General features: G+C 34.3%; 1 protein-coding gene across 2 annotated transcripts in view; it reads right to left on the bottom strand.

The window, feature by feature from the left end:
• Positions 1 to 15,029, bottom strand: part of DCUN1D5 (defective in cullin neddylation 1 domain containing 5) — a 29,979-nt gene extending 14,950 nt beyond the window's left edge. Inside the window, exons 1-4 of one of the 2 annotated variants that reach the window (XM_036221726.1) lie at positions 14,667 to 15,029; positions 12,616 to 12,707; positions 7,119 to 7,189; positions 6,616 to 6,707 (exon numbers count right to left, since the gene is read on the bottom strand). In XM_036221726.1, the coding sequence (XP_036077619.1) occupies positions 6,616 to 6,707; positions 7,119 to 7,189; positions 12,616 to 12,707; positions 14,667 to 14,752 (341 nt within the window). In that variant the 5' untranslated portion in view covers positions 14,753 to 15,029. The remainder of the gene's footprint in view (positions 1 to 6,615; positions 6,708 to 7,118; positions 7,190 to 12,615; positions 12,708 to 14,666) is intronic. The other variant, XM_036221727.1, reaches the window with a different exon arrangement.
• Between the last annotated feature and the right edge of the window lie 597 nt (positions 15,030 to 15,626).

Raw genomic sequence — 15,626 nt, 5'->3', positions numbered from 1 at the left:
CCTCCAAGACCACCAAAAAAAAAATCATATAAATGTTTCTCATTTCTCTCTCCACTAAAGAAAGTCAAGCCAGACCATTGCCTTTAATCTTCAATGTCCAGGGCTTAATATGGAGACCAGAAAGTATACAACTTGAAATCTATTAACAGGCAGCTTAGTTACTACCATTCTTGTAGGATGCTTATCTTCTTGCCTTTTTTCATTTTCATAATCAAGAATAGTCTTTTCAAAGTTCTACGCTCACAGTTTTCACCACCATATTTCTCCACCATGGTATTTCACCCTTGTTCCAACACCAAAGCTAGCAGATATGAAAAAAATTCTCCACTCTAGTAAGGTATGCCAGAACAAAGATTTACAAGTATCCTTGGTATCTTGAATCCACATATGCAAAGAAGACAAAGATCCACATGCAGTATTTTGTGCGTAGCACGTCATGTCCATCTTAATGGGGGAAAAGGTCCGCAGGAGGTTCTCAAGAGTCTCTGACCTTCAAACATTAAAACAACTGCTCTACTGAAAACTATCTCAAAAATCTTTAATAATTTCTGTACTCAAAAATCTCTGCTAGTTTCTAAATATCTTTGTGCTGTAAACTCTCAACAAAGCCATTCATAATGTAGCCGTTATCCTAATATTCTGGAGTTTAAACCTATCTGTTAATTTTTTTCAGGTAGCATTCGATTGTAATAAACCAGACTCTTCCTTCATACATATACTTTCCTTTCTCAAAGCCCTGATCAATTTCCTGTTCAGAAACATTTTCCTGCATCTTCAAAAATCATCAAAATCCTAATCATTCTTCAAGGTCCAATTCAAATGCCACACCTATAAAAATTTTCTTGTCTACTCAGCTTATTAGCAGCTGTGCTTCCATAGTATTATGTATTTTTAATCTAGCATTTGTCACATTCTACTTGGATTTATGATTTATGGTTTTAGTATTGTATGCCTTCTATTAGAATGTAATTAAAAAAGCAGGAGCCATGTCTTATGCCGAACTGAGATCAGCATAGTACCTTACATAATACGGATGTCAAATATAAACACCTTCTAAATTCAATTCAATTTGAAAGGAAATTTGACTATTATTATACAATGATGAAAGCTACATAGAGCAAAATACTTAGAAAGAATATGGCAATTATATCCTCTAAAACTTACAAAATGGCCATTCTAGTCTAATTATATATAAATTCATATCCATAAATTCTGTCACACAAAAGACAATGATAACTTAATTTTGGAAAGTCTATATGACTAAACACGCTCAAGAAAACAATGGCGTAGATGATAGAGGCTCTGTTCATCCCTCTGACGACCAAATCAAAATTATGACAGAAAAAGGAGCAAACAGTAAGGAAAAATCACCTGGAATCTAGATAAATAAGCCATACAACTAGGGAGAAGTCCAAAAAAACACCCTTCAAGGGCATAAGGGAGGATGGGGCAAGGACATGGGACAGCTTGTCCCAAGCAGCTGAGTGGGACAGAAGCTGTGGCAATGGTAGAAGCCTCTTAAAGGAGCCACATCCACGAGCGGATTTTCTTGGTGACAGACCTGCTCACTCTGAGTATCAGTACCAATTCCACTGCACGCAGCGAGCACAAAGGACTTACAGGGAGACATTGTCAGAGTGAGGGAAAAAGCAAAACTCATTGGGTACAGAAGTGTTGGTGGCATCCATTGTTCCCTGGCGAGCCTCCCCCACTATCAGTGCACTGGACACAGCACTGCCATAGCCGTGACATCATCAAACTGGATAACAGAGGTCTTTCCACCCAGAGGATTCCCTAAAACCCCGCTTCTCCCAACTCACGGCCCCACCCAAGTCATATTCAGGTGTATCCTCAGCGAGTCAGGTGCTCCCTGCTGAGCAGTGCCTAGACTCACACTAGAAAGAGCTGGCCTCAGTTCTGGTGTGACCAAGCACAGCATCTGTGGATTGCTTGCTGAATCATAACAAATGGCCCCAGAGGGCTATAGGCTTGGGCTATATTTGGCCTGCAGCTGAACTGTGCCACTGGACACCTACTTCACAAATCCACACTAATAAGACATGGAGACTGAGGAGCTTTGCTTAGTACACAGAAACAGACATGGAAAGGCAACCAAAATGGGAAGATAAAGAAGCAGATACCATATGAGAGAATGGAACAGAGATTCAGATATAATGGAGTCAAAGAATCTAATATAGATGCAGAATTCAAAACAGTGGTTATAAAGATGCTCAATGAACTTTTGGGAAGCGTAGATAGATCCAGTGAGAATTTCAACAAAGAGATAAAAAACATAAAAACGGAAATGGAAATTATAAAAGGAACCAGTCTGAAACAACACATTATCTGAGATGAGAAGTATATTAAATGGAATAAAGAAAGGAATAAACAAAGTGAATTAAAAAAGAGGATCAAATGCCCTATTACAGAGGGTGGAAAAGCCAATCAGACATTAAATCAGAATGGCAAGAGATAAAAATAATTTATGGAGCATATGGAACAGTATTAAGGCTCTAAATATTCGTCTGATCAGCGTAACTGAAGAAAATCAAGATGTTGAACAGCTGTTTGAAGAAATGATGATGGAAAACTTCCCTAACCTGGTAAAAAAAATGACATAAAATCCCAGGAAGTTCAGAGAATTCTAAAACTCAGCACTCCAAAGAGGCCCACACCAAGACACATCACAATTAAAATGTGTCTTGGTTAAATACAAAGAAAAAATATTAAAAGCAGCAAGAGAAAAACAAATAATTACATATAAGGGAAAACCCATAAGACTGGCAGCCGATTTCTCAAAAGAAACTATGCAGGACAGAAGGGCTTGGCACAAAATATTCGACATGACGAAGACCTAGGATCTACAACCATCGATACTTCATTAAGCAAAGTTATCATTTAGAGTTGAAGGACAGATAAAGAGCTTCCCAGACAAAAATAAACTAAAGGAATTTATCAACACCAAGCCAGTATTACAGGAAATGTTGGAGGGACCTCTTTAAGAAGAAAAAACATGTATCAAAAACAGAAGAATGGTAACAACTACATTCCTATCATTCCTTTTCCTATTAAAAGGAAAAGATTTAAGTGCCCCAACCAAAAGTTAGAGTGGCTGAAAGGATAAGAAAACAAGATCCCTACATATGAAAAGGCAGGGGATGGAAAAAGATACTGCTTTGATGGACCTAGAAGGTATTTAAGTCAGAGTAAGATAAATACTATATGATTTCACTTATATGTGGACTCTAAGGAATAAAAAACAACAACTAATCAAAACAGATTCACAAATATAGTGGACAATTTGGTGTCAGACAGAGGGAAGCGGGGTTTGGGGAGCTGGGAGAATGGGGTGAAGGGCTAAAGAAGTACAAGTTAGTAGCTGATGGATGGTCATGGGGATGGGGAGCAAGGCATAGAGATTGTAGTTAGCATTAATATGTTGGCTAGGAGGAGGGTCAGGGGAGGGAGGGTGCAATTCGGGGGATCATTTTATGAACTAAATAGGTGTCTAACCAATGTACTGTATACTTGAAACTAAATTAAAAAATAATTTTTAAAAATTCTGCATACAGATTAAGTGAAAAAAGAAAAAAAACACTCTTAAAACAAATGTAAAAATTATTCTGAAACTGTTAAATATTATCCAATCACAGATTTTAACTAATCATGACTACAGTCCACTTTCTTTGACCATAGTATATGTTTTAACTACCAGACTATTTTTCAGCAGTGCTATACTTGTTTTCCAAGGGTTAAAATTAATTTGAAACAAATGATAACTATATTAAGACCATCAAATTATGATGCCCAGGTTAAATTACATCCTATAAATATGAAAAATCTTAGAAAGGGAATCAAGTCTGTGAAGTTTTACATTTAAAATTATATAAAGCCAAATATAATTTAAAAATTTAGACTTAGATTCTTTTATCTCTCTTAATTTAAATGTGAAACGATTTTACTCCTACTAAGTTTTTTATAAGAAGATTCATTACGTAATAAGATTTAGACAACTGAGAAAATACACTTGTAGAGCTGACCCTTGAACAAAGTGGGGTCAGGTCTACTTATATGCAGATTTTTTTCAATAAATATATTCGAACAGTTTTTTGGAGATTTCATTACTACCATGAAGCAATTACATCGATCACACCAGGCTACCATAAAGCAATCATATTGCTGCTTCCTTATTAATGAATTGTCACACCTGTAAATAAATGCAAATTTCTTTTTCACATTACCTTTTCTTTTTCGATGTCTAGTGTTAGTAATACAAATAACATCCACAATGTTCTGTATCTTATAAGACAATATGGATGTAGGTACTAACAGACAATTCATCTTGCAAACAGAAGACAAATGCACTGCTGGCATGGAGAAATACACTAAAGTACAGTAAATGTATTTTCTCTTCCTTAAAATTTTCGTAACATTTTCTTTAACTTACTTTATTGTATTTGTATAATATAATATATTATACAAATAATGAAGAAAATATGTGTTAATTGATTCTTTATGTTATCCATAAGACTTCCAGTCAACAGTAGGCTATTAATAAAGTTTTGAGGAAATCGAAAGTTGTATGTGGACTTTTGACTGCAAGGGTTGATGCCCATAACTTCCACATTGTTCAGGGGTTAAGCGTACTTCACATAGTAATTTAGATCCTGGGGAAAAAACTATTTTCCTAGTCAAGCATGCTTGCCTAATTTGAATAGCTTCAAGACTCTACATCGAAGAGTTCTGGGCAGATGGTCAGAAAATCATAAAATGAGTGAAACAGAAACCTCTAGGTCAATTTTAACTGCTAAATAATTGCTTTCATTTTGTATAGCTTGTGAACTTACTACAGGAAAGATGTGCTAATAAAAAATATGTTCATGGGTTAGTCAATTTCTATTTTTGGACCCGAGGCCATATGCTGCTAATTATTCAAAAGTAAATATTAGAAATACTCTGTTTACACATGTGTTAAACAAAGGCTCTTTATATCAAGTTATGCAAAAATTAGAAACTTTTTAGTTTAAAAACATCTGTTAGCTGGAATATTCAAAAAAGGAGTATATGAAAAAGCAATAATAGTACAAAAAGCAGGTACGATGCTAAATAAAATGTCTTACAATTAATAAGCCATGTTACAACTGATATACATTTCAATAAAACAGATTGAGCAATGTGAAAACTAGTTTATGTTCTCTGCATATTCTTTTGTATATGTATTTTATCTTTCTCAACAAAGCGAATTAAAGGTAAGAAATAGGCCAAAGAATTCCAGAATCAACATTATTTTAATTTGGCATGTTTGACATCTAGATAAACGACTGAATCCAGTCTTTGTTGTAAATGCTATGATTGAAAAAGTTAATAATGGCCTTCTATTTTATAAAGAATGTTAACACATGTATAGAATGACGCAATAGGAAACAGAATAGTAATACTAGTAATAATGAAATTCTAGGTCTTTGCTATGCCACAAAGGAGGAATGTAAACTTTAGCATATACTTTCTTTACCTGAGTCTCAGACTCCTCCTTATCTTACCTATACGTTATGAAAGTGAGAGGGTTGATTTTAGGTTCTATTCTAGATATTATGATTTGGTTCATATGAGCAAAGATATTTACTTAAATATGAATGTTAATGATAGTTAAAAAGGAGAATTACAAAGCATTAGACACTGAAATTCAAATATGAAAATTTAAGTTCTGTATGAACAAATACACTTAAAAAAATAACCAAGTATTTTGAAATTTTAGGACAGGCAAACAAGGAATAAAGAACAGTTAAGTGTGTTAACAGAAGCATAATCTCAATGTGAAACCACAAGGCTAATCAATGCTCAGTTTTGGGCTCAAAAATTTTATAAATTAAAGATCTCTCTATTTTAGAATAATTTCTTGATAATTAGTAACATCCTGCATGAACATTAAAAATATGATATAATATATAATTAACACATAATTTTTAATTGATTCTGAAACTAAGCCCACTATACTCTGGAAAGTCAAAATCAAATTATTTTTATAAAGAAGCAATTCCATAATTTATGAAGGTGTTCAAAGGCAGCATCCTAAACTGAAAGTTTACAACTATAAAATGGCTAAAGGTTACAGGGAAGCCATACATCATTTCTACTTTTGTTCTCTGTAAGATTCATTTGGCAAAAAAAGAATTAATAAAAGTGTTATATAACTATTGTCCAAATTTTTTTAAAATTAAGTACAAAATTGAAAAGGAAAGAGAGGAGGCCCCAGAGCTTACAACTGCCTAAAGAAAAAACTCCTTACATAATATAATACTATATTCAGGGAAGGAAATCTCATTGCTTAAACAACCTGTGAGTAAATAACTTTGATCTTGGACCTCTAATTCACCCACCAGAGTCAATGATTTCAATAGGACTGATCTAAGGTTCTTTCATAGATAATATTAAAAACTGGGTAACTGTCCATTTTGTTAAGACCATAATATAAATTTTGTCAATCCTAAACTGATTGTAATAAATCAAACCAATTTGATTATGTAAAGTGAAACCTTACTCCTGAAAATTATGAAGCACAAAGTATTAAGATCTTCAAATAGGCCATCAAATTTGTTTTTTAAAAAAATATCTTACTGTAATGAAGTCATCCCCTTTAACCATTCTTCCTTGGTAAAAAATCCCATGCTTTCAGCCTCCAATTTCCACGCTAAAACTAACATAATAATCTGGAAAGAACAGAACATAAAGGATAGGGGAAAAGTCAGCATAGAGATAATCATGTCTATATTTATCATGGAGAGCATTTTTATAAAACTATTTCCATCTTTCAATTATTAAAGAGTACAAGCTTTGGAATTATTAACTATAAAGAAATTTAGGTGGACCAATTTCTTAAAAGTAAAAAGTTCTAACAGTTTCTGAAGGTAGAATCTCTCTCACTCTATTACAAACAATATTTGTATCAAGAAAGAGAACATGTGCCCAATTTTAATTGATTAAAAATACCATAAATGAAAATCTATAATAAACATGAAGAAACAAAATCTACATATTAGATTAAAGTGTCCCGATTTTTAGAAATTCAAAAATAGGTTCTACCCCACCTGTATTCCATTCTACTTAGAAATAAAACATACATTTTCAGGTTCAACACCAATGTCTTCACAAAATTTTTCCATTCCTTCTGGCCCTACAACTTCATCAGGACCTTCAAAAACAAAAATAATTTATATATTTTATTGTTATAATTTAATATCAACATAAAACATAAGGCATTGTGCTAAAGGCATCTATAAATATACCATAACATTTTTATAAATAAATGTGAATTTTGACATATCTCTGAAGTATAACTTTTTGCTACAGAATTTAAAATTTTAGAAACGAGCTTTAAACACATTACAAAATGAAATTAAGAAAAAAAAATGAAGCAGTATTAATATCACTAGTTTGTTCAATAACTTGAACCTATCCATTAAAAAAAATTTTACTGACAACCTTCTCTAAAGAAAATTTTTGGCAATGAACGAATATAAAGCAGCATACCCTGAATTTCTTACTCTACTAGAATGTGCCAGTATCAACCTACAATAATTGAAGACAAGAATCAGAGAATATCTGTTTAGTTACTAAAACAGGTCATTTATTACCCTTTTAAAATATATTCAAAACTTAATACTTAAAAAAAAATACATATTATGAAAATAAAAACTTAAGGAAATTACTACATTCCAATTCCAGAATGAGATATTTTCCTTATCATCTTGGTTCTCAAATAGATAGCAAAACATCAGTTTTGTCACCTTAAGGTAGAAACAAAAGTTTAATCCTTCAATCAGCTTGTCTATCATTTGTCCAAAAGTTAACAATACCTGTTTCTTATTTTTCTCCCTTAGTAATACTAAATATAAGTCAATACACCAATTCTCATATTTTTTGTCATCAGATTCCTAAAATGTATTAATTACATTTTTGTTAGGACTTTTTGTGACTGGATAAGATTAAACAAATTTGTGACAACATGAAATCTGTGACCTTGAGAACATTATGCTACATGAAATAAGTCAAGACAGAAAAAGATAAATATCGTATGATCTATTCAATTATTTGTGGAATATAAATTAAAAGAAAAACTCATAAATACAGAGAACAGATTGGTAGTTGCTAGAGATGGGGGTGAAGGGTAGGCAAAATGGGTGAAGGTGGTCAAAGGTATAAATTTCCAGTTATAAGTACTGGGATGTAATGTAAAGCATAGTGACAACAGTTAATAATACTGTATTGTATATTTGAAAGTCACTAAAAGTGTAGATCTTATAAGTTACACACAAATAAATTTTTTGTAACTGTGTGGTGATAGATAACTATATTTATTTTAGTGATAATTTTGCAATATACACATAAAGCAAACCATTATGTTGTATACCTGAAACTAGTATATCTCAATTTTTAAAAAGACTAAAACAATATGAAATATAATAGAAATAGGTTTACCACACTTGGCTTCTGAAATATTATTGTTAAAGTAAGAGAAACTTATTTTCCTTTCGTAAAGACTAAAAATACCCAGCTTTATAAATCACAGATGAAACCAAGGTTGCTAAGGTGGCATTTTATATCACTATCATTAGTCCACAAGCGCAACATGAAGCCAATGTCCTTAGGTTTTTTCTTAATAGAAGAATGTAGCCATCCAGTATGTGGCTAATATATTTTTGCTGTTTCAGATGAGATCCGGGCTGCTAAAATGATGTGGTCTGAACCAAAACCCTTTTAAATATTCATGGTTTAAATAAGTATTGCATTATTTGTGCAGTGAGGTGTTAAAAGGTGAAGGGGTGACTATCATTGGAATCTTTCACTTCCTAATTTATACTTGGAGGATTTTCTTAATGAGAATGTTTTCATTATTTAATTTAAAAAGAACACATATACCATAAAGCTGCTAAAAAATACAACTAAATATGCATCCTTATATGTGGGTTTGGATGAAAGTAAACATCAGCTAAAAAACTTAATAGAACAAAGTTTTTTTTTTTTAAAGGTATGATAGGAAACATCATCTAAATTTCTTTATGCAATGAGAAAGCTGACCTGCTCTTGAAGCTGCCAACATTCGTAATTAGAAGAGAAAGCTGAAGACTTATGTTGAGAAATATCAATTACTATTATAAAATACAGCCTCTTTAGAAACTGTGGGATTAGTGATTAAAATTAAATCATTTTAAATAAATATATATAAGATCTCTCTGTAAACAGTAGGTGACTTTCCTAAAGTAATGCAAAGGAATTGAAACATATCTAAATCTAAAATAAGGTCTATACCAATGTTCCTTCCCCAGATTGCATGTTAATTATTTCTCTTGAAATATACTCTCCCAGTAAAATTACTCTCAAGGTAAAAACCTCTGGAGCTGAATTCAACTTACTCTTTCTGACAAAATACATGTTTCCAATCAATTTAAGAAGCTACAAAAATTATTTAGTTTACTTTATCAGCTGTATACCTTATTAGGACTATATAATTCTATCCCTTATTTTTGATTCTTTACAAAAACTTTAAAAGTGCCTTTTTACTTTCTATGCTTTTAATAATAGGCACAGTGTATTACTGAATCCTAATTTAAATATCAGTCATGATAAGAGATCTTATGAAAGGGCAAAACCATCAGGTTTATCACACATGACCTATAATATATTAACAAAATTAGTGGTAAAATAATTTATAACTAAAAAAATTAATTTTCTGATTTTTTAAAAATAACCCTAAAGAAATGTTCCTAGCTATACCTGCAGAGCCTAAAACCATGATAGCCATAGCAGATGCTCAGGGAAAAAAACTGTGCTCAATGAATGATATAGCACCTTTAACATGAGCTACCTAAAGGCTATAGTGTTAATTTGGGAACAGTACTGCAACCATACAAAACCAGTAAATCTGATGCTGCAATATTATTTATTCCTCTTTTAATGACAGCTAACATTTATTGGGTTCTGATTAAATACCAGGTACTGTGCTAAGTGCTTCATATATTATCTCAATAAGCAGAATTATTGTTTCTATTTTAATAAGGGACATCCCCATTTTAAGATGGAACAGTTACTGTTTATTTGGCAAATAACTGTTTCCTCCTTAATCAATTTGGTCTCTGCCCACAGAAACCTCTAGAGAGGACTTTCCTAATCAATGTATTTTAAAGTTCATCTGAACTTTCTTTTTTTATCTCTGCACTTCACCATATTTATTACCTTTATAACCCTTTACAATCTATAATTATCTTGCTACTTACCTATTTAACGTATTTCTTCCCACTAGAAGACAAATCCCAGGGATCTATCTTAACTTGTTCACTACTATATTCCTAACACAATGCCTGATGTACAACAAATGCTCATTCAATGAATGACAAAAGTTAACCTCCGGTGTACTTACTAATATTTTCTTCTCAAAATGAAAATTAGTTGCCACATACACATTTTAAAAGAAACAAAACAAAAAACATTACAAGATAGTAGTTAAAAGCACTGGTTCTACAATCAGAATGGCCTAGGTTTGCATCCTGGCTTTTGTCACTGTATGATCTTAAGCAAGTTACCTATTAATCTAAGCATCAGTTTTTTCATCTATAAAATAAGGATAACATTGCTTATTCAACAGAATGGTCACAGGAAAATTATATAATTAGCATAATGTTTGAAATAAAGATAGCAATTATTATGCTGGCTATTACAAAAACGCCAGCTTAGGAAATGAATGTTTAACTAATTAGAATCTCACGCTACCCAGGAAAACCCTAAAAGAGGTAAAAAAAAAAAAAAAAAAAAAAAAAGACCAATTAATCTGATGGCATCTAATAACCTTTATAAGTAAAATAAGATGAGTGGCTTTTTGATTTTATATCATGCATATCAGTAAAACTGGCATTTTGAATAATGGGTCAACATTTTAAATGGAGGTCATTAAAAAAATGAATTCTCTTCATTTAATTTGGGTTAGTGGTTGTCTTGGGATGCCAGTAATAGCAATTTTTCTGGTCTAGAAAGAATCTGTTCTGTTACTAAACAATTTTTAAATTATACTTTTGGGATCACTCAGCTGATCCCAACAGTGAGGATATTGTATTCTCCACCTCAAAAGTCTTACTTTCCATACAGTTAGCCTAAATTTATATCTCAAGTTCAGAGTACACTTGAGGACTTAACTTGATTACTACTACATATAAGACAATGACTGCATATACACTGTTTTATTTTAAACACTCTAAATGATAGTGATAAAATGAGAGAGGAACCATCAGGGAGGCAGGTAAGAGAAAGGAAACAAGGGGAAAAAAGACAAATAAACTTTAAAATCAATAATTACAGAAGACCAAAACTATTCTAATGGGAAAGAAAATGTCATATACGCTTATAAAGAAGTTAGTAATAAGTGGGAAACAAGTGCTTTTTTCCACATATTTGCTCGGCCTGTCCTAGCTTTGACTTCACCTCACCCAGACCAAGAGCTTTACATCCACCACTTAGAGGATTTACCATAAGTTAGTACCTCTCAAGAAGCCTTCCTTGACGTTTTCAAGGCCGGGTTACATATTCCTCCTATGAAATTTCACAATGTAGCTTCCTAATAGAGCATTTATCACATTAATATCAGTCTGTTTAATTTCTTATTTATTACTGCATCTCTCATAGAAGTTAATGACTAAGTACCAATTATTAAAGGTTAAATGTGTTGTGCAATTATATGAGTTTAAAATTTTTCACTACGTCTCTCAAAAGTTTCAGAAAATGTCAGTTACTGGTTCAGAAAACTTTCAAAAATAATATTGAAAAGAAAAATAAGAATTATGCATAATATAAAATGCTTTATCACATACTTTGTTTTCCAGACTGTCAACTCTACTTTAGCCAATGGATGTAAACCAGTAAGTGAATCTGTTTACAAATTGTATTAATAGTAAACAACATTCACCCTTCCAACTAAACATAGATATATATACACATATATATATACATACATACATACACATATATATATATAAACTGAATTTTATATATATATATTTTGTAATTATTTTTTATGGTGACATTGGTTAATGGAATTCAGCAAGTTTCAGTTGTATGTTTTAACAGTAAGGCATGTATATATTTACACTATGTGCTCGCCTCCCATAATTAGATTTCTTTCTATCATCACATATTTGACCCCTTTAATCCCACCTACCTCTCCACTCCCTCCACCCTCCAGTAACCACTAGTCTATAGTCCATGTTTGTTTGTCCTGTTCATCTGTTGCTTTTAGGTTTATATCCCACATGTAAGTGATATCAAGTGGTTTTCAACGTTTTCTGTCTGGCTTATTTCACTTAGTATGATTATCTCAAGGTCCATCCATGTTGTCGCAAATAGCAGTATTTCATCTCTTCTTATGGCTGAGTATTATATATTGAAAGACAGCTTCAAATAGCACCAAATTCTTAGCTTACTCACAATCCCAAGTCTTGACTCTGATCCCAGCCCACAGCACTTACACACAGTAGCCCTGAAATAATTTGTTAAATGATTGAACCAAAAAAAGAAAAAAGAAAAAAAAAAGTTTTAAAGCATGTGACTGATAGTGTATATTAATTTCATTACCTGCATACTCATAAAACCAAGCCAGGCACTTCTTGCTTGAAAAATGTTCCTCTCCACTTATTAGTCTAGCAGAGGGCTGGGATCTGCAATAGCTTAGAAAACACACAAATGCCTAAGAACTTAATCATCTTAACTTTTAATGAAAAGCTAAGTTCAATACGAAGTACTTCAATCCAAACTAAAACTATTTTTTTATAGCTGCCGTTATAGGAAAAAAAATTGGGAGTTAAGTATTTGCAATTTGATATAACAGTCTATACATTAACATTTCTGGCTAACAAAACCCGAATGCTACATTGCTCACTATCAAATTCCAAATATATTAACTAAAATTATTTCCTCAGATTTCTAAAGACCACAAAGAAGTTCAACCCAATGGTCTCAATGCAGGACTAGTAGCTGGGAAGTACAAACCTTTATAGTGATTCTTCTCAATTGCATGAAAATTATGTTTGTGTATATAGGCATACATTTGAAAACAAAATCTTGCAAAGTATATTTTGGTACTTATCAATATTTCAAAATAAAATTATATATTAGGAGTTGTTTATCATCTACCAAACTTATTTAAAAGATAAAAGATGATTTATAACATAAGGGTCTTAAATTCCACAGATTAACAACAAAAAACCCTAAAAGATAATAATAGTACAAATAACTGGTCCAAAGCTATTTAATCCAAGTTTATCTTTTTCATAAAATCATGTAAAGTTGGGAAGTTCATAAATGGCCTCTACAATTTAATGAACTTCGAAGAATCTTTTCTCAAGGAGCTCAAATAGTTACACTACTACAGTGACATAGAAATGCTATAACTTCTACAACTGAATAATGTAAAATAAGGGTGCTATATTTAAAAGTTTAAGTCAATAGAGCTAAGTATCACCTGAGTTCTAATTACTGCTCAGCTGTTTTAATGGGCTTAACTTAAATAATTTTGATACATTATATACTTATGATGGCTACAAGTTAGAATTATAAAAAACTAATCTGTATGTTTCATAAAAAATTTGAGCTAGTAGAGTAACCGTGTTAAATTCCAGCGTGAATTACTAAGGGTTGTAAGTAAACAGCATCACCTTTCACAGTAATAGGCCAAGAAATATACTTAGGCTCCCATTTATAATGCTGGCTACAGTCTTCTTTAATGGTAGCATCTAAAGTTGTCATACCACGTGCCAACCACTGATACCCAATAAGGAGATTTTACAAATCCCACATCTCAGAACTACATTGCAGTAATTTTTTGTAGCATATAATATTGCTGGGATGCCTCTATGGCATGCTACAATGGAATCAAACCTCTAAAACTACAGCTCTGCTTTGTTTTCTTTTTCTCCAAGAGGGTACAGAGGACAATAGGTTTCAACTTATTAATATATATATTAAGAGCTAACAGCAGCATGAATGCTAGAAAACAAAATGCCTGCAGGGCCTTTCCACCTCGGCACACAGGGACTTGGCAACGGTGGAGGCACTATACTTCCACCACGAAATGAGGCTCCTGCGATTTAAAAGACCTCCTGCTGGAATTCTCCAAGTTAGACCACTCCAAATACTAAATTTGGAGGCCAATTACAGCACGGGGAAGCTTTCCTTTCCGTAGCTCCCCTGGCAGTTGCCAGGGCAAGATTTCTCATGCTCTGCTTCTTCCTTAACACTCTGCAAAGAAATTCTAAAAGTGACCCTTCCGCGAATCTGTACTCAGTTCTGGATTTGGAAAGAAGAGGGGGAGGGGTTAAAGGAGTTGGGGGTAGGGGAAAGAGCGCAACTTACGTACGCATTCCTGTTTCCCCACCCTTCAGGGCACGTAGACTCTAACGCGAGGCGACTCTTCTAGTCCCTCCACATGCGCCAGAGCACACACAACGAACACGCGGTGCAGTCGCAGAGACTCGCGGTGTTCTGCGCCTACCACCTTAGGTTTATCAGAGGTGGCGGTGGGGGGCAGCGGTTACCTATCCCCAGCCCTAGCCTCGGAGACCGAGCCCGCTTCCTTCTCTTGCCATTCAGCAAGGGAGGAAGGACTGAAGGGTGGAGGTAGGTGGTACCTGGAGATTTTACACTTTTTGAGGCCTCCGTCTTCTGCTACTGCCGCTGCCACCCCAGAGGATTTTCTCTTCTTCTTCACCGGCATCTTCCGCCCTCCCCGGTAGGGCGGGCAGGGAAGCCGGGGAAGGGGGTCGTTGTCCACTGAAGATTCCTCACTGCTGGCACCCGGTTCCCAGAAACAGCAGCAAGCGTAGGAGCAGAGTCGCCAGCCCGCACCAGAGCGGCCCAGCCTGGCCACTGGCCGCTCTCAGGTCTCCTCCTCGTCTTCCTCTGCTCGGGACAGGGGGTCACTCCTCGCCGGTGGACACTACAGCTTGGTCACACCGAGAAGAGAGAAAGCGGACAGCTCAGCACCTCCACCAGTCACAGACTCCAAGAGCAAGAGGCTCATTCTGACCCGGATGCGATTCGCCAGGGGCCGGAAGTGACGCAAACGCAGAGCCGGTCTCCGGGAGGGGTGTGGGGCTGGTTGCGACTGGCTAACGGTCTCCCTGGCTGAGCGAAGACGTGTGGTTACCGCGAGTGGAGAAATCAGGTTTTGATGGTTGCAGGGTGTCTCAACCTTTCTCACGAAACTTTCACCTCTCCCTAATTCTGGTAAGTCACTTATAAAACCACTAATACTCTACAGTTGGCCTTAATAATAACCAGGTATAGTAAACCAAGAGCTCTTCCGTTCGGTAACCTCACGTTGTTACCCACCTCTTAAATTCTTGTTTTCTTTATGGGCTCACTGTCCCACCCCTGACCTCTACTTATCACTTTTTCTCTTATTAAAAGTTAGTTTTACCATCTCTTTCAAAGAGCTCACGCCTCAGAAAAGCGACAGTAAGTGATTGCTGATTTCGTATAGAGGAATTTGGGGGACATTTCTAAGGGGCCTTCCCCCCAGACCTTATTACCCAAAACACTTGTAATCACGACACATCAGTGAAAATATTGTTTATGAATAAGGGTTG

This window comes from Rousettus aegyptiacus, unplaced genomic scaffold (genome assembly GCF_014176215.1).
Source record: "Rousettus aegyptiacus isolate mRouAeg1 unplaced genomic scaffold, mRouAeg1.p scaffold_m13_p_5, whole genome shotgun sequence".
Lineage (NCBI taxonomy): Eukaryota > Metazoa > Chordata > Mammalia > Chiroptera > Pteropodidae > Rousettus > Rousettus aegyptiacus.
This window is presented reverse-complemented; position numbering and strand designations above follow the sequence as displayed.